The following is a 20,411-nucleotide window of genomic DNA, read 5'->3' on the forward strand; positions in this document are numbered from 1 at the left end:
GGGGCACAAATTACTTGCCTTGCCCCGGGTGCTGACAACCCACGATACACCACTGGTTTGATCTTCTTGCAGTCCATGGGACTCTCAAGAATCATTTGAAGCTATCTAGGTCCAAACCAGCACTTTTAATTGGGCTCAGAAACTAATTGGTAGCCAGTGCAGTCGGACCAAGATTGGTGTAAGAGGCTCAGCGGTTTTGCCTCGGTGAGCAACCTGGCTGCTGAATTCTGCCCCAAACCGTCTCCAAGGGCAGCCCCACGTACAATGTGTTACAGTAGTCTAACCTAGAGCGTCCCAGGGCGTGGAGGACAGAGGTTAGGCTATCTCCGACAGGATTGGGGCCACCAAGCCTTTCCCTCACTAAACAGAGCAGTTGGACTGGGGATAGTGAGCTGCCTGGAGGTTGAGGACGCCTTAAAGCCTCTCATAACCCTGGAAGCAGGGGTGCCAGCTTGAACAGCATATTGGGGTGGGGGGCAGGTATGCCCCACCCCACATAAACGGGAGGCCCTCAAGTATTTTATGGGGGGCGGGCGAATACTTGTCTCCCACGTCCCCCCCAAACGGATACTTTTGCCACTCATGGCGCCTCATGGAGACCGGAAGCGGCTGTTGAGCGGAGCGCCCGCTTTGGTGCGGTTCCTTTGGTGGGAAGTGAGCGCGCCAAAGACACAGACAGACAGAGCCGCCCGCCAATCCCCGCTCGCGCCGACACACTTTGGCCCCGCAAGGCTCGACGGAGAACCCGACGTGTACACGCACGCCAGCTCGGCCCGAGTCCCTAGGGCGTCGCCTTTCATTCGCCCGCCCGCCCGCCTGCCATTGGCTCCTTTCCTTTGCGCCCGCCCCTTCCCCCACCCACACCACACGTACACGCACGTGCGCTGGGCCCCCGACTGTAAACATGCAGCGACTTCCTCCGTGCGCCTCGACGCACGCCGGAACCCGGAAGTGATGGCGGGGAAAGAGGTGTGTGGAGCGGGTGGGGGCGAGGTGGCTCGAGACTCGCTTGTGCGCGGCGGCGGCGGCTGTCGCCGGGAGGGTGGGGGCTGCGAGGGGTGTGTCCGCGCGCGCTGTTAGCCCGTCGCCTTGACCGTTATTCGCTCCCCCCCCGCTCCTCCCCTTCCCTCAGCGGTGCTTCTTCAGGGGGGTTTCCGAGGGGCGCTGCCCTTGATCTTGGGAAAGGGGTTGAAGGGGGGGAACTAAGGCCAGGTATGTACTTGTGTGCGCGCGCGCGTGTGTACGTGCTCGCCTCCGATCTGTTATTGGCCGAGGTTTTTTTATTTCGCTGCTGCTGCTAGCGGCTCGTTCCGATCTCCGTGTCGCAGGGGTGGGAATCTCCTTTTTTGGGGTTCACGTGTGAACGTGGCGTCTTAGACACGTGTTGAGCTCGCTGAAGTCGGCGGGAGTAGTTAGAGGCAGAGACGGCTGAGGGGTGGTAAGGAGGACCCAGCAGCTTTCAGACCGCAGGTGGAGATGCCGGTCGCAAATATAATCTTGTGCCAACCAAGCGAAATATGGAGCTGTAGAGTTGGAAGGAACCCCAAGGGGTCATCTAGTCTAACCCCCTGCGGTGCAGGAATATGCACGTATGGGGATCAAACCTGTGACCTTGGTGCATTGGGTCTGGCTGTTAAGCAGAAGGTTGGTGGTGCAAGCTCCCCACAGGCAGGATTCCTGCATTGTAGGGAGGCTGAACTAGATGACGGGGGAATCCCTTCAAACTCTACAATTACAGTGGTACCTCGGGTTAAGTACTTAATTCCTTCCGGAGGGCCGTACTTAACCTGAAACTGTTCTTAACCTGAAGCACCACTTTAGCTAATGGGGCCTCCTGCTGCTGCCGCGCAGCCGGAGCACAATTTCTGTTCTCATCCTGAAGCAAAGTTCTTAACCTGAAGCATTATTTCTGGGTTAGCGGAGTATGTAACCTGAAGCGTATGTAACCCGAGGCACCACTGTATAGGATTCTATGAACCAGTGCTTGTGTGTGTGTTCACGTATGTAGATCCTACTCTCACTTTGTTGGCTGCTACCAAAAGTAAGCTTTGAATACAGGAGATGATAAAAGTTACGCAGTTTCAAGTGTCACAGCCTTCCCTGCTGTGCCCTGTTGTTGATATCCCCTTTTACCATATGTTTCGCTCAGGTCTTAAGCGTGATGCCGGGACAGCAGGGAGAATTTACCTGTGTGACCTTGCCTGAGCTAAGGATTTAAATGATCCCAGGGTTTGACTAGCTATTACTATCATTATCATTATTGTTACCACTGTTGTTATTGATATTCACCCTTCACCAGTGGGTGCCATTCACCAGCAGGTGCCAGGGTGCCGTTACGGCAATTAAATTTTAAAACAGTTCAAAGAGATCACAATCGCAGGAATGGGGTGGGCCCTGAAAGCACACATCTCGGGTGTCAAGGACGAAGGAAAATAGATGTGAATGTGGAATGAGGCAACTGATACTGGACAGTCATGAAACAGCAGGAAACTGTTGCTTATTTAAATATATCACCATCATATTTTTAGTGCAGGGTGAGGGAAAAGACGCTTGTGGGATGTTGTTCTGCCACTGTTGCCAAAATAGCCTTGACTTTGGGAGTGGGGAGTCGAGGGCTGCCATTTGCTCCATTTCAGGCAGCAAAATGCGTCAGAGTGGTCCTGAATGTGGCAATGTGTCCATGCTACACTGAATAAGCAAATTTTCATGTTTTCCTGGTGCATTTTAAAATTGAGCTGTTAGGGCAGCATTTTTATAGGTCATTTAAGAACTTAGTATGCAGGACTTAAGCATGTTTAATTTAAAGTAAGGCTGTAATTTGAAGAGAACTCAGTTTGGAGGAAATCTTGTTAAAGACTGAGTGGTAGGCTCATCTAAGCTTAGTTCCTAGTCAACATGTTTTGTGTTGCTACTTCAAGTGTTGTAAGTACACACAAACTGAGTTTTTTATATTAAGTAACAAATATTAACAATGTTTATCCACATTTCTCCCCATCATTAATGTATACAGATAAATGGTGGTGTTACTGTGCAATCATAACTCTTTACTCAGAAGTAAGTTTTATTTGATTGAGTGGGACTTATACCAGGGTAAGTGGTGTTAGAATTGCAGCTTGCCTTATGTAGGGAATATATTTTAGTTAATAAAATACCTCCGTATGTGTGCAAACAACCTTCTCTTATTCTAACATAGTTGTGCAAATATGAAAAATCACCACTTAAAGACCACTTAACATAGCTCTTGTGTAAAGGTTTATGTAAGTGTACCTCTTGATATGTACTCTTGTAGAATCTTTCAGACTAAAAGTTACATTTTTGTCTTTAGAATATGTGTGGGTGGTGACTGGCTTTGAGGGGGCAATAAATATATTTGCAAACCATATTACCTGCTCACAAGTAACTTAATTCCTGCTGAGAAATTACATGTGGCTGGGTTTCAAACAAACAAAAAATGTTTAAATTGTTTGTTTTTTACAGATTATAATTTCAGATATTACTGAAGCAACGATCTGTTTGAGAGACTTTGGGTTACGTATGAAGTTCCTGATTTTAAAGTGGTACAACTGCAATGAAGAAAAGGAGAAAGCTCACTGCAAATTTAGATGACAAAAAACATCTTGATCATCGGAGGGAATCTTCCGATAAGATTCCTGTTGCAGATTCTGTGCAGAAAGTTATTGCTGGTTCTGCAGGAGTAGCTGCTGCAGACCAGCTTGAGTATTCTAAAGAACTCCCGCCATCAACAGCTCAAAGAAAGCTTTTGAGCTCCTTGCAGTACAACAGAAATCTACTCAAATATTTAAATGATGATCGACAGAAACAACCATCTTTTTGTGATCTGCTCATAATTGTTGATGGAAAAGAATTTAGTGCCCACAAAGTAGTAGTTGCTGTTGGGAGTAGTTACTTTCATGCCTACTTGAGCAAAAATCCAAGTACAAATGTCGTTACCTTGGATCACGTAACTCATTCAGTTTTCCGCCATCTACTTGAATTTCTCTATACGTCAGAGTTTTTTGTGTACAAGAATGAAATCCCCTTAGTTTTAGAGGCAGCTAAGTTTTTAGATATTATCGATGCAGTCAAGCTGCTGAACACTGAAAATGTTTCCAGTTTGCAGTTTGAAGAGGCGTCGGAGAATGCATCCCAGGTAGAAGCATCCAGTGAGCAAACTCCCCAAGCAGCAAGCAATCACCAATGCACTCTGTGCAATCGCAACTTTTGTTACAAGAAATCCTTAGAAAATCACTTGTCCAGAGCACACAAAGCTTCTGCCCGGGAAAAAGAACATGGGCTAAAAATGGTCGAGAGCTCAGATACTTCTACCAGAAGATCATTGCGAAATCGCAAATGTCCGGCTAAGTTTGATCAAAATGACAACGAAAGTGGAGAGGCATCTGATGGCAATTTAAATCAAGCGAGTCCTGGCAAGAAAAATGATGAGTCTAATGAAGAGTCTAACAATGAGTCTGAAGACAGTGGAAGTGAATATCACACTGATGAAGACAGGCAAGAGGAGGACACAACTGACACTGAGTCTGAAGAGCAAAGTGAAAAAGAACGTGATGAAGAAAGACATGAGACAGGTGATCCAGCAGGAAGTATTTCTGGAGGCAGTCTTTCCACATATATCCCAGTCATTTTTCAGAACGGTAGCAAAAAATACTTGCAGTGTCCTAAGTGTAATAAAATATTTGATCGAGCAGGTAAGTGGGAATCACATGCTCGATGTGCTTTGCCTCTTAGGTTCAAACAGATTTGTGCTCTTTGTGATCGTTGCTCACAACTCTAAAAGGGCTTATGCCACACACTGTAAATGCAGGTCCTATATAGAGCATTACAGTTCATATTATTGAGCAAAGTGTGTAGCTGACATCCTCGGAGTAGTAAAAGAAAACTAGAACCTCATGTGTTCTGTATATTGGCATATCCTTTGCGCTAGTATAACAAATACAGCAAGTTATGGTCATGTCATTTAACTACCTAAACAACCATATTTTGAAATGCATGTGAAAATAACATTAGAAAAAGAACTGTTAAATGTGTAATCCAGAGAATACTTCAGTTGTTCTGGATTTGCTGTTACAGTTCTTTTAAGCACAAGTCATCTTTGAAAAAGACATGCATGTTGTTGTTAGGCATTTGAACACGTGTGTTAATTATTGGAATTGAGAGTATCTAACATGCCTTCTATATGATGTTGGGCTACAACTTTTGCCAGCCCCAGTCAGCATGACCAGTGATCAGGTGAATGGGGATTGTTGTCTAGCCATCACCTGGAAGGCAGATCATCACCATTATTATTATTCTTATTGTTGTTGTTGTTGTTGTTACCCTGCCTTTCACTCGACAAGACTCAAGGCAGTTTGAGATGAAAACAAGAATCACTAAAAACAATAATTTAAAACAATTAAATTGATAGAATTAAAACTAGATATAGAAAATCTGTTTAAAACATACAGAAGATAATTATAATAAAAACAGCACAGCACCAGCCCTCTCATTAAAAGCACTCAGTTCCCTGTTAAAGCAGTATGATCTTCACCTGCTGGCAAAAGATTGGAGGGAGCCAGTCTACCTTCTCCAGGGAGGGAATTCCAGAGTCTGGGAGCAGCCACCAAGGAGGCTCTCTCCTGAGTCACCACCAAGCATGCCAGTGAGGATCTAATCATCATCATCATCATCCTTATAACCCACACATCTGACTGGGTTGCCCCAGCCACTCTGGGCAGCTTCCCACATGATAACAGCAAAATGTCAAACCTTAAAAATTTCACGATACAGGGCTGCCTTCAGATGTCCCTGCTCTAAATCATTGGTCTTCATCTGGTGGACCATGACTTTTACCAGTCGTCATTGCAACCGAAAGTGAAGGTCAGATGTAGGTCTGAAAACAAAGTTTGTTGCCTTGCAACTCTTTTGGGAACACATGATGGTGATGGCTTTATGAACTGAAGCTGCCGCATTCTGGCATGTATGTTAGTTGCATGGATGCTGCAATTTATGTAATTGTGACAGCTCACAAAAGGCCTGCTGAAGTCATCTAAACTGGAGGCACCAGTTGATACTGTGATCCTCCTTGTGGCCTTACATGCTGTTAATGCTGATCAGCCATCTGAGCCAGGCCTTAGTCAATTTTGGTAAAGGTAAAAACAATATACAACAACAAATTTAAATTGGTGAATTAATCCAGGTTCCGGTAAAGTTAAAGACCTCTGTGCTCAGTTATTACAGCAGGGCATGGTCCAAGGCATGGGATGACTAGTTGGTCAAGAAGACTCTAGCAGAGGAACTGAAACTCATTGGTAGAGTCCCTATGAAGTCTGGGGAAGCACCTTAACAATTTCATTGCAGTGCCAGCTGAGATCGACTTAGGTGAAATTGACACGGTGCGTCAACACACTTTGCATTGTGTTTTAGCTCTTGAGTGAGTTTTCTCAGGTTGTGAACTAGTGGTGATGACAACCACATCCCAAACACTCTGCTAGATCAGCTAGCAGAAGACAGAACAATTTCCCTATTTAGAGAACGTGTTCCTCCCGAAATGGAAATACTTCCTTGAAGAAGGGCTTCATTTATTTATGTAAAGCACTATAACCTTGGAAATGCCATCAGAACCTATACTTTGATGCATAGTAGTACTGAATGTTTGCAGGACTAGTTGCTGGTTGGGTATCTAATATTTTAACTGGAGTGGTTTGTTTTGTAGGGAAATTTGAGATCCATTCTCGTGTGCACACTGGCGAGAAGCCGTTTCAGTGCGATATCTGTCATCAGCGCTATTCAACCAAATCCAACTTAACTGTACACAGAAAGAAGCACAATGATGAAATTGTATGTCATAAAAAGGAACACAAATGTCCATATTGTAACAAACTGCACGCCACAAAAAAGACCCTAGTAAAGCACTTGAAGAGGCAAGTATGAATGAAATTTCTCATGCTATACTTACATGCTGTGATGATGTGATTTATTTTCAGTACAAGATTATAAAAAAGTGTCAACGCAGGAGATTTTATATATAAGCTACCTGCTTGAAATATATGGCAACAATTTATTTTTTAAAGTCCATGGCATTAAAAATGTGTGTGTTGAGGTACTCTGCATATTTTATAAAGTGACTACATTGTTCCATTGCATGGCAAGCGTTTGCATTTTGAGACAATTCAAATGCTTGCCTGTTGTTGATGCTCTGTCAACACACACACACACACACACACCAACCCACGAGTGTTAGGTGAGGAATCCATATGTATAGCAGTATAGGCTGGTTTCAAATAATGTTTGGGCTAAAGGGCTGGGCATGGAAAGGGCAGCACATGAGAACAATATGTTACAGCTTTGCTGATGCTGTATAGTTGGAATATACAGGGAATACGTTGGGCTGTGCATTGGACCTGGGCGAAGTCTGAGCTGAATTAGGGTGATTCAGGGGGAATGGGCTTCAACCCAGATTGTCCTGGGCCAAGTCGGGTCAGGCTGCCCAGAGCAATCCAGGCTATTAAGGGTTGGGGACTGTTAGAAACAGATATGAAAGCTAGGAGCTAAATGGTACCTTAAATCTAGGTTATAGGTGCGGCAACAGAATGTCTAGCCACTCTTTTTTTATAACAAAAATTCAAAGCTGAAAATGAATGAACTGCAGCTAAAATATTACATTCATTTTTCATATGGCCTAGTTCCTTCCCCTGCCCACCCCCTAATATTCTTAAGAGGGTCTCTTCTCTAGTCTTCAGAGAGTAGCTGAAGTGGGGAGGCAGAAAAAGGTCCTCCTTTCCTTCCACTCTGCAGTTTTAATCTGAAATCTTAAGCGCAGTACTGTACCCAGAGCTTAGAAACGGCTTGCGCTAATGAAATTCCCTGTCACAAAATGTGCCTAGAACAATGGGAGTTTTGAACACTGGTTGGGGAAGAAGGTCGATACTCTTCTGCACAGCGTCTCCTTTCCCATCAGGTCTTTTAAATTCTTCTGTGAACAAGCAGTCACAAGGTAGAGGGGTTCACAACATACAATTACAATATAAAAACACAAAAATCATAATAAAATATAATATGCAACAAAACTACAAATGAGAATATATAAGACATTTTTGCTTCTTTTATGTAGCATGGAGAGTATGTTTGTTGTGGGTACTAATACAGCTTGTTTCTAACATTTCTTTCTGGGCTCAAGCTTATAATTTCCTTACTCTAGAAATAATTTCTCAATGGATTTTCCCACCCTGCAGATTCCATCCTGAAAAAGTACAGGAATTTCTCTCCAAAAAGAAGAAGAGTGAAGGCTGGAAATGTGATGTAAGCATAACTTTGATTTTATTGGGAAGAAATGGACACTTTTGGTGGTTGTTGTTGTTATTGTCATAAACCACCCATCAAAAGACCTTAGGGCAGTTCACAAGATAAAATACAAGATAAAAACACAGATAGTTAAAACAGAAACAACAAAACAATAATCCCCACTACTCTGTCTCAGATTCAGAGAACTGACTGTGCATGCAATCAGGCTGTGTGGATTTTCCCTTTCAGCTGCAGTTCTTCATATAATGCACTTTACTTTCTGGCGCATGTTTCCTTTACTTTCTGGCGCATGTAATAGTGGGGCACAGGGAGCTCCTAGGAGGAGCCCCCCCCCCCAAACTCTAGTGTTTGGGCAAAAACTCGTATTTCATGGCTTTTGATATCTCTTCCCCCCACCTTATTTTTTAATGTATAATGCTATTCAAAGTTATTATTATAATAATTTTTTGCATATGTTGGATTGAGACATTCTTAGAAAATGTGATTGGTACGTGGCAGTGATTGATGCCCAAGTTCTTAACACCAAATAAAAAAGACCAGTCCTACTTTCTGTTATGCACATTTGTGTGTAATACCTTCCTTTGGTATATAGCTGGTTTCATGGCTGCAACGAAGATTTAAAAATAACTGTCTTCATGTGGTAGTATTTTCATCTGGTAGCGTGATCATGTAAATTCATAATGAATAGTAATACCTGCAATTAATCAAGATGCACAGGAATTCTCTCTTCATGCTGAAGATGGGTTAAAACTTGAAGGAATCAGACATGGGTATAGTAGAATAGCCGCTAGTCATAATAATAATAATAATAATAATAATAATAATAATAATAATAATAATAATATATTATTTATACCCCGCCCATCTGGCTGAGTTTCCCCAGACACTCTGGGCGGCTTCCAATCAAGTGTTAAAAACAATACAGCATTAAATATAAAAAACTTCCCTAAACAGGGCTGCCTTCAGATGTCTTTTAAAGAGAAGATAGCTGCTTAGTTCCTTCACATCTGAAGGGAGGGCGTTCTACAGGGAGGGCGCCACTACTGAGAAGGCCCTCTGTCTGGTTCCCTGTAACCACACTTCTCGCAATGAGGGCCTCGGCGCTGGATCTCAGTGTCCGGGCTGGACGGTGGGGGTGGAGACGCTCCTTCAGGTGTCACATGAGTCACAATGCATTTTCAGAAATATAATATTCTGATTGATTCCTCACTGTCTAAGTATTAGCACTTCTGTTGATTAAAAGCAGAATAATATATTTCTTTCATTGATGTCCAGCCTTCAAGAAGCTCATGTGTGTGTACATGGCACATTCTAGTGGATGTTAATAGTTAATGGTTGGTTGGCTGTTCTATCACTTTAGATTTGCAATAAATCTTTCACTCGAAGACCTCATCTGGAAGAACACATGATTCTACACACACAGGATAAGCCCTTTAAGTGTACATATTGCGAAGAGCACTTTAAATCCCGCTTTGCAAGACTGAAGCATCAAGAAAAGTTCCATCTCGGTAGGAAAATCCCATTCTGCTAGTAAATATTAAATATAAATGCATTTTCTTCAGTGTGTATTTGTTGACATAAATCATCACTCACTAAGCAACTTGTGCAAATCTCTTCCAGGATTGTGTTTCAGTATGTGTGTTCAACCTGTTTTTAGTTGCTCAAAATAATCAATGCTGCTTCCGCTTTTGAAATACGCCTGTATGTAATGAAGGGATTATTAGAAGTGTGTAATTTGCCTGTCAGTTTCATATTCTTGAAGTCCAAAATAATGTGCTTGGCTTTGATGCGATCCTTGTTGCTCAAGTGGCAACAATGTAAATTGCATTTGTGTTTCTTCCCAGGACCTTTTCCATGTGATATTTGTGGTCGTCAGTTTAATGATACTGGCAATCTGAAGCGCCATATTGAATGTACTCATGGAGGAAAGAGAAAATGGACATGCTTTATTTGTGGGAAATCAGTCAGAGAAAGGTAGGTAGTAATATATATGCGTAAAGAAATGTTTTTGTAGCAATTTGTTTCTACACACGAAACTCTTAACTTTTCAGAAGTTTTTGTATGATAAATAGGAAAAAGTTGACCTAGTACTGTATTTCAGTCTTTTAAGATCTTACTAATGGGAACTGTAGTTCTCCATTCTTCAGAATGTATTGGACTTTATAAGAACTGCAACTATTGATCACAATGAAAAGGCTAGAGTATATATTCTTCAAATATTTCCATTTCTCTCCTCCAGAACAACTTTGAAAGAGCACTTGAGAATCCACAGTGGAGAGAAGCCTCATTTGTGTAGTATTTGTGGGCAGAGTTTTCGTCATGGAAGTTCATACAGGTAACCCATGTCTTTATCATTACTTAGGATTACTGATAGTAGCATAATGTCAGAAATGCTCTGACATTTTGTTTACTCTTGGGCAGAAGTTAGAAAAAGCAGCTGTGGTCGCTTTTAATTTTTTGCAAGGTTACTTGGAGTTAGGCTGGAAAAGGAGGCAGGGAAAGGAGCGTGTTGCCAGCAAGAGACTCTTTGCCACATGAAAAGTTTTTTATATATATATATAATTTTTAATTGTTTCCCCCCCACAATTTTACACATTTTAACAAACAATTTCTAACATTAAAATACAAGGTTCTTTTGAACCTTCGGACCTCCTTCCCTCCCTCCATGGGTTCCATGGTTACGATTAAATTTGCTACATCTTTTACCATTATCCATCTGTTAAATATCCATAATTATCATAAAAAAAATCCACGTTACAAGTGTCATTACAACCCTGCCAGTGATTTTAATTGTTTACAGTGGTCTTTTAAATAAATTACAAATTTGCTCCAGTCTTTCGGAAATACTTGATCTTACTGGTTTCTGATCTTCCCCATCAGTTTCGCCATCTCTACATGCTCCATCAGTTTTATCTGCCATTCTTCCTTTCCTGATACTTCTCCTTCCTTCCATGAATAGCTTTTAAAACTGCTGTAACCTCACTTTTGTGTAGCCAGGTGGGCATCTGAGGAAGAGCTCCAATATAAATGAGGATTAAGCTAGGATAGCAGGTTCAAATGTAACAACAGACCACAGTCAACCTAAGCACAGATTCATAACCCAATTTCAAATCATGGTTTCTGATCATGATTTGTTGGTCACAGGATGATGATTAGAGTAGGTTCAGAGATGATTTAGGGTTGTGTCTAAATGCTGCAAATACCTCATCCCATGCATGCTGAGCTATTGTTTCATTCCAGTTCTAATTATGGGGATTGCTGGCAGGCTGAGCTTTAACAGTGAGCACAAGAGATCCCGTGCAAAGTTAACCTTGTACAATTATTAATGCAGGCTTCATCTGCGGGTCCACCATGACGACAAGCGGTATGAATGTGAAGAATGTGGAAAGACTTTCATTCGTCACGACCATCTGACAAAACACAAACGGATACACTCAGGTAGACAAATGACGTTGGCTTTTTCATTCAAAAAAACCCTGGTTAGCTCAAAAACAAAAGCCTTTGATCTCCTGCTGGCCTGTAGAAGAGGAGAATGCATGAATTCAAGGCACACCACAGCCCATACATGCAGGACTGAACCATGCATTTGACTTGACCCTAAAGCGTATGAAAGTGTGCATGATTATTTGGCAATGTTCTGATAGACTGGGTTTTCCTTGTTTGGGCGCCTTCGGTCTTTTTTATTAAAGCTCATTCAGATTGTGCTTTTGGTTCTCCGAAGGTGAAAAGGCCCATCAGTGCGAAGAATGTGGAAAATGTTTTGGCCGGAGAGACCACCTCAGTGTTCATTATAAAAGCGTTCATCTTGGAGAAAAGGTGTGGCAAAAGTAAGTTTTCATTTTAATTCTGAAACGCATTCATATGTCCCAGTTTCAGCGTAACAAGAAGGATCCTTGTGCCAGCATGCTCCCTTTCTCTGCACACTTGGCTTTAGGGAGACATTGCAGTTTGCCAAACCACAGTTTCCCATCCTGTCCAAACTGGGGAACTCTTGTTTTAAATGCTGCTTGGGAACCAGGATCTTCACCACTTTCTAGTATGTGTTTTAGGCTGCTTTGTGGCTAAAACATTTTAAAATGTTGTATTATTTTATTGTTGTTAGCCGCCCTGAGCCCAGGTTTGGCTGGGGAGGGTGGGATATAAATAATTTATTATTATTATTATTATTATTATTATTATTATTATTATTATTATTATTATTAAAAGGCTTCCAAAGTGGCATGTAACAATAAAAAAAATGCTAAAACAAAAAATGAGATTAAGCAGCAGTACAAATCAAGAGTACAAATTAGTTTGACCCCAAGATGCTGGTAGTTAAGTGCACAGGGTAAAGTTGCTTTGACATTTTCTGCTTGTTTTCTAATATAACACATTTATATCTTTCTCCAGGACACAATTTAAAGCAGGGGTGGGATTTAGAATGTTAAGCCTATGATTTTGATGTAGTTCATGTATACACTGAAAATATCCATGGATGTGGAGCTTTTTTTCTAATACGTTCCATTTTCCTTGAAGGTACAAGGCAACATTTCATCAGTGTGAAGTCTGTAAGAAAGTGTTCAAGGGGAAATCAAGTTTGGAAATGCATTTTAGGACACATTCAGGTAAGCAGTTGTGGACTTTATGCTTTGCTGGATCAGCAAGAATAAATGTGATGTTTCATATTATGGAATTCATAAGAGTTGTATTTTGTGGCACATAGTATGCCTTGGCATTTGAATACTGGCTAACAGTTTAGTGTACAGTTTCGTGCATGTTTGTAGGCTCTCCTATCTCAGAATCTCATCTGAAAAGTTAGCACAAGCTAGACTTTGATGCGACTTTCTACATGCCCAAAGTTCTTGATGTTGGAGAGCTGTCATAGAATTGTAGACTTGGAAGGGATCCAATCTAGTCCAATCCCCTTCAATGCAGGAATCTCAACTAAAGTGGTATATTCTAGGAAGAACTGGACCATGTGATCAGAACTATCAGTTCAGAACTGTTAGCTCTGAGCAGTAGAATAATAAACAAACAAAACAAAATAAAACCCTGCCCATCTGGCTGGGTTTCTATATAAATCGTTATGCAAGAAAACAGGTTGTCACAGACTAGATTTCTCATATTCTAATTAGTGGACTATCTTGGTTAATTACACAGTCAGTTGGGATAATTCTTTACCTTTCATTGGTAGGACATCTTAGCACTAGATATAGATCTACGATAAGCTTTACAAATGCATTTCCCGAATATTAACCTGTTGGCTATTAAAGCAATGGTTTTGTGTTGTTGTTGTTTTTTAAAAAACGAGAATAAAACTTAAAATCACAACTTTGGTTTCCCTCCCTCAAATGTGTGCCAAAATATTTAAATTAATAAAACGCCTCTCCATGCAACGAAGAAACTAATAACGCTATGTCCTATTGATATATTAGGAAATATTTACTCTATTTATTCTGACTTTTTTCAAACACAGGTGAAAAACCGTACAAATGTCAAATTTGCAACCAGTCCTTCAGGATTAAGAAGACGTTAACGAAACATATGGTTATTCATTCGGATGCCCGGCCCTTCAACTGTCAGTATTGCAATGCGACATTTAAACGAAAGGACAAGCTGAAATATCATACCGACCATGTTCACGGAGGAAAGTCTGCCGAAGAATCACTAAGCCCGGTGCCGGAGGAGAAAGTAGTCTCTTTGCCAACCCAGTTTGTACCTGATGACAAGGCTTTCCAAAGTGAGTCTAAACCATTTGTGGAACCAGCCAAGGTTTATCAAGCAGAAACCAAAACAATGCTACAGAATGTATCGCCAGACGTGTGTGTACCACTAACACTGATACCCGTGCAGATACGTGAAACTCAGTCCGATCTTGTAGAACATACCACCCCTGTTTCATCCTCGCCTCACAACCTTCTTTCTTCACAACCTCCTCCAACGGACTACCAGCAAGCGACGGATTTGGCATTTCTAGAAAAATACACACTCACTCCACAGCCTGCAAACATCGTTCATCCGGTCAGACCTGAGCAAATATTGGATCCTAGAGAACAGTCTTATCTTGGAACATTGCTGGGTCTTGATACAGCTCCCTCAGTGCAGAATATTTCAACTAATGAGCATTCGTGATTATGTGTGACAGGCTATTACGACAATAGTCAACAAAGTAATTCACTAGTGCCAGGATTTCTGCTTGTGCAATTGAACTTCTTCTTCTCCCCAAACCCGCTATGGGGGTTGAGGGAACCCCCCGATTTAGGGGAGACATGGGGAGAGGGAGTGGCGTTGCATAGCCCAAAATCCTTGTACTAGTGGAACTGCTTCGTTGGAAATAGCCCTTATATTTCCCTAGTCTTGCTTCTCTGTTTAGCAGTCAGAAAGCTCTCAAAGCGGAAAGTTGCCAAGTACAAAGGAAAAGAAGTGTCTTTTTAAATGCAGTGGTTCAACATTCAAAATACAATCGTGTGGTTTTTAAATATTGTACAGCTATTTTTAAAACAACTTTCATGAGGTAATCTTATTCGTCAAGAAACCTTAAATGAAATAATTGGGTCATTTATGAATAGCTCTCCACCTTTGCATTATTAATATGCACCTCTCATATATGAAAAAGGTTTTGGGAAGTTCAAAGGTACACATAACGCAAGTTCCTCTTTATATTACAGATCATAAAATTATTTTACCGTATTTTTTGCACCATAACACTCACTTTTTTCCTCTTAGAAAGTAAGGGGAAATGTCTGTGCGTGTTATGGAGGCAATGCCTACGGGTGGCATGCCTACGGATTTTCCTCCTCTAAAAACTACGTGCGTGTTATGGTCGGGTGCGTGTTATAGAGCGAAAAATACGGTAAGTATTAAAGTTCTGATCTCCCCAGCTTTGCTCTTCCTGCACGGGGAAAACACAACACATTTCCAGGTTTAGCATTGCATCCAAGGATTGTGGCTTGCTAGCAATTTGTCATAACAGAAATATAATTCAAATCTGCATGTACACACAAGACATAATCGTTCTAAGACACATAGGGCTTTATAAAGATCAAACATGGCACTTTTAGTTGGGCAGGGAGAGAACTGGCAGTCATTGCTGTTGCTTTAAGAATCGGTGAAATAAAAGACAGCTGACCCATGCTTTTCAAGGGAATAATTTGAATAAATATCTGTATAGAAAAGTATGCTTCTAGATACCGGTTGTTGAGAATTGCAGGCAGAGAGAGATAGAGCAGTTGCCCTCTGCTCCAGCTTCCTAAGAGCATCTGATTGGCCACTGTGAGAATAGGATACTGGGGTGAGATGGACTTCCATCGTGATCCAGTAGGCTGCTCTTAAGTCCATCCTTCCTTCCTTCTTTCCTTCCTTCCTGGTTTAACTTGAGGCAGTCCTAAGTAAACTTAATTGGAAGTAATGGTCTGTTAATCCATGTGACTTAATTGGAGTAAACATCGGATTAGTAAGACGGTGGCCAGCATTTTTAGCGTCCAATAACACTAAAAAAAAAAAAAAATGCTGATAAATCAGTTTCCACTTCTAGTGCTTTTGAGAACTGTTGCGAGACCTATTCTGAGATAGTTGTGGAAAAGACCCAAAATGTATATGAGCGTTGATATAGAGGTTCTGTGATCCTCCTACAAATCTAGTACTTGTTACCTCATTACAGTATTTTCCTTTATAAATGAATGTTCTTACATTTAAACGATCGTGGAACCATAGGCTACTTGGGTGCCGGGTAGTTTGTGTTCTTGCCCATGTTTCAGCACTTAAAACAGATGGTTGCTACAAGCTTCTTTATGGTTAGGAAAACTAAGAAGCTTGCTTTGCGAGTTCTTCTATCTTAATTGTTGTCTTCAGAGTACACCAAATGTGCGTGTTAGCTGTTGAATAGTGCTAGAAATATGTAGAGTTGAAGATTTGAACGTTTGGTCCAAAGAGGTACAAGAAACTCCTGGTTTTATGGCTTTTGCCACATTTGCACATATCCTAAGGAAAGGTGGGTATGTGTAGCAAGATCAGGAGCAAATACTCAGAGGTACTGCTGTCATGTAAGTATGTTGGATAAGTGAATTAGGTTTGGAGTACATATAATGCTAATTTTTAGGAATGGGGCAAATCATGTAATCTTTTTATGTATTTTGGCATCATTTTGATACTCTAGAACAGCGATGGCCCTCGAGATATTGCTAGACTACAACTCCCATCCTTGTCCATTGATCATGCTGGCTAGAGCTTATTGCAGTTAACATTTGTGGGAGCCAAAGGTTACCCATCTATGATTAAAAAAAGGAAGCTATACAGCCCTGCATTTACTAACTGCATTAACCTAGAGAGTCTCATGAGCTGGAAGTTGCTTGTTTTTAATTGCTTGTTGTTATTCATTTTGTTGTGTTTTAACCGACATTTTTGATGCTAAATCACAACTAATTGGACTTGCGTTTCCTCTGTAGCATATTAATTCGGGAACGGTTTCAAATGTGAAGAACACGAGATGGCCCTTAAAAATCTGTTTATACATATGCTGATGTTGTGAAATTAAAAAATGATCATTTTGACTTTGAATCTATAGAATGTTTACCATCACCTCTTCACATCAATGTTTCATGCAATGAAAGTTTTTCCCCCTGAGTGTGCAGGCCGTGTGTCACCCATGTGAGTCTCCTGGTCTCCTAAACCCTGCATTGCCCGTTGAGCAGAGGGGGTCTTTGCTGAATTGACATCTGGGAATGGAGATGTAGTGGCTATATGAAATGCAAATGTAAGGAGACTGTTCCATGTGATGGAACAGCTACCAAATGCCACCAGAAACTTCAGGAACAATTGAAGGTGGAATGACTGGTATATCTATGTAGTACAGCAATTTATATCCTGCATTTCAGGATGTAAATGCTTCCAAGGCAGTTTACAGGTAACATTGATGCAACATTAAACTCATCAGGATATTTGGCAAAGGACAGTTGATGGTAGATTGCCTGGGGGAAAGAGGAAGATTAGGTAGAGCTGGCCTTGAGATTTTCATGTGCCTCTTAAAATTGCCAGGATTATGTAATTATTCATTTAATATTCCCTATTGAGGGAGTGAGATACTGCACAGTGGGATGTGGGTGGCGCTGTGGGTTTGCCAATCAGAAGGTCAGCAGTTTGAATCCCCGTGATGGGGTGAGCTCCCATTGCTCTGTCCCAGCTCCTGCCAACCTAGCAGTTTGAAAGCATGCCAGTGCAAGTAGATAAATAGCTACCGCTGCAGCGGGAAGGTATATGACATTTCTGTGTGGTTTCCGTCATGGTGTCCTGTTGCACCAGAAGCGGTTAAGTCATGCTGGCCACATGACCCGGAAAGCTGTCTGTGGACGAACACCGGCTCCCTCGGCCTGAAAGCGAGATGAGTGCCGCAACCCCATAGTCGCCTTTGACTAGTCTTAACTGTCCAGGGCTCCTTTACCTTTTACCTTTTTACTGCACTATAAATCTGCAACTTATTTATTTAAAGAATTTTAGGCCGCCCTTAAGTTAAAAAATATATATAAAACAGTATCACAACCAATAATCACACATGAAACAGAAAGTATTGCCAGGCACTTCATCCCTTCCCAGAAGCCTGGGCAAAGATAAGGCTTTACCTGTTATGAGAATGAAAATAACTGAGCAGGAAGGTACAAAGTCACTGAAGATGACAAATGGAACTGATTCTTGACTTGATTGAGCATTATATACCGTAAATCAGATTGGGAAATGAGGTGGGAGAAGTTTAAGTTTTTCTTACAGTACACTAACAGTGCTTGCATTTCACATGGCTACCTCCAGTTCATATTGATCAAGCCTGAGACTTTCACATCTGTTAGTCCCTTTCCTCCGTCTATAGTTATTTGCACTCCTCTCCCAAATACCCATTTTCCCTCACCTCAGCTTTCTCTGTACCCCAAAGCGCTTGCTGTGGTTTGTCTGCACTGTCCTTTGCTGTGCCCCGTGTGTTTCTCCCTTCTTCTCTAGGATACTTTGTGTGTGACTGTTAGATCTATATATATATAGAGAGAGAGAGAGAAAGTTTTGCCTTAACTGTTTTTCCTGTAAAAGTGTTTGAACTAATTTGTATTGCAATGAAATCAGTCTAACTGCCTGCATATCTCTCAATTTCCCAATCTATTGAAGCATTTGTACAATTCCTTGTTTCTTATATATTTCTAAGTATTTTATAAACAAATTTGAGACACCAGACTTGTAGCTGGTTATTTTGTACGTAGTTTTACATCACTGCAGTGAACAATTAACTGGTTTTATTTCTGGGTTTACGTTATAGTTTTTCGTCTTGCATCCATCCACGAACACAGGCCCCAAGCGTGCTTAATTTTTTCTCAGTAAAATAACTTTGCCTTTGGACAACTAGGTGGCTGCTGCACAAGCTTATGTATATTACACTAGTTGATGCTTTTGCAAAAGTATAGCCTTTGTAGATCTGAGAGTTCAGATGAAGGATGCTGCTCTTTCAAATTATGGAAATGCATCAGTTGCATGGACACTGTCACCCACGTACAGTCGTACCTTGGTTTTCGAACAGCCTAGTTCTCGAACTTTTTGGCTCCTGAACGATCGAAACCCAGAAGTGACTGTTCCGGTTTTTGAATGTTCTTTTGGAAACCAAATGTCCGACGGGCCTTCAGGGGCTTCCTGTAGCCAATCAGAAACCATGATTTGGAAGTTGAACATGTTGGGATACTGCCGGGGAGACAAAGTCCATCATGACCCCACGTCGCCTCCGGACGTCCATCGATCTCCCGTAGACACGCAGTATCAGCAATTAGCGACACAAGCTCCAGAAATAGCTTGCCACATTCCAGAGCTTATGCACGCTCTTATCAGCAGATAATGCACAGCGAAAGATGCACGCAGGAGAGCATTATTTATAAGTTTATTCTGCATTGGTCAGAACAGAGGAAACATGACTGCCTGCTTCAGTGTTTCAGGCAGAGAGAGAGTGAAAACAAAAGCAACAGAAAACATAAACTTCCTGTGAACAGGAAATGCGCAAACTCTGTGACCACAAAGCCTGCTCCTTTTTAAGGTGGAACGGAAATATCCTAACATCCTCCCCCTTTCCGTGTAACCTGTAGTACCTGTGGTTCAACCCAATTGCAACCTTTGTACGTAAACCTTAAGTTGTTCTCTGTTAACAACCTTAGACAACAGATCAGCAGGAATTTCATTTCCTGCCATGTAGGACACCTGAATGAGTCCTTTCTGAATACACTCTCTTGCACGATGTAGCTTAATCTGCAAGCACTTGGTTCTTTGCTTGCAACTCTCTGAGTTCAGCAAAGCCAAACAGGATCTATTGTCTTGATACACTTGTACAGGACATTTCACAGAAACTCTGATGTCCTTAAGCAGTTGCATCAACCATTCACAATCCATGAGTGAAAATGACAGTGCATTGAGTTCTGTTTCACAGGAACTTAGGCTCACTGTCGTCTGCTTCTTGCGCAACCAGTCAAACAGGCAGTGGTTGTACATGTAGCATACTCCAGAAGTGCTTGTACCATCCGTGGTGTCACTTCCAAAACTAGCATCTGCCTCGCAAGACGAAAAACCTGCTAGATGAAAGGGTTTTCCGTTTTTCGATGCGCTTTGCAAGACGAATTTCCCTAAGGGTTTGCTTCGCAAGACGAAAATGTCTTGCAAGTCTTGCGATTTTTTTCGCTTCCCCCCCTTTTTCTAAGCCGCTAAGCGCCTTTTAGCCGCTAAGCCTTTAATAGCCGCTAAACCGCTAATAGTGCTAATCCGCTAAGCCACTAATAGGGTTGCTTCGCAAGACGAAAAAACCGCTAGACGAAGAGACTCGCGGAACGGATTATTTTCGTCTTGCGAGGCACCACTGTACAATATTTCAAGACAATTGTAGGGCTGCCATGCAGAGCATGACCTTGGGTTTTCGGTGAAACCATGACCCCAAGGGTTAGGGCGTTGAAGGCTGGTTTTGTGGGGGGCTGGGAAACATCGGATTTTCACTGCCAAACATTGCAGGGGCCTTTTGATGGTATTTGGCGCTGTTTTAGAGTAAATCAGATGACGTCATATTTTTGGCAAAATTGCTCAGGGGGCCAAAGGCTCATTTTTTGGGGTTTCTGCCGCCAAACATTGCAGGG

General features: G+C 41.8%; 1 protein-coding gene across 5 annotated transcripts; it reads left to right on the forward strand.

Annotated features, from left to right (window-relative positions):
* The first annotated feature begins 862 nt into the window (after nucleotides 1-862).
* ZBTB41 (zinc finger and BTB domain containing 41) lies at nucleotides 863-18,484 on the forward strand. Of its 5 annotated transcripts, none has more exons than XM_083506752.1 (12): nucleotides 863-969; nucleotides 3,478-4,706; nucleotides 6,710-6,917; nucleotides 8,229-8,295; nucleotides 9,659-9,806; nucleotides 10,143-10,272; nucleotides 10,538-10,633; nucleotides 11,630-11,736; nucleotides 12,020-12,125; nucleotides 12,814-12,902; nucleotides 13,754-14,964; nucleotides 15,136-18,484. In XM_083506752.1, the coding sequence occupies exons 2-11, from the start codon at nucleotides 3,569-3,571 to the stop codon at nucleotides 14,407-14,409; spliced, it is 2,745 nt and encodes a 914-aa protein (XP_083362878.1). In that variant the 5' UTR covers nucleotides 863-969; nucleotides 3,478-3,568; the 3' UTR covers nucleotides 14,410-14,964; nucleotides 15,136-18,484. The 5 variants fall into 5 exon arrangements, with proteins under 5 accessions (XP_083362878.1, XP_083362879.1, XP_083362877.1 ...); XM_083506753.1 differs by having other exon boundaries at nucleotides 3,478-4,586; XM_083506751.1 differs by having other exon boundaries at nucleotides 954-1,212.
* Nucleotides 18,485-20,411: the final 1,927 nt, after the last annotated feature.

This window comes from Podarcis liolepis, assembly GCF_965112155.1.
Source record: "Podarcis liolepis genome assembly, chromosome: 6".
NCBI classification, from domain to species: domain Eukaryota; kingdom Metazoa; phylum Chordata; class Lepidosauria; order Squamata; family Lacertidae; genus Podarcis; species Podarcis liolepis.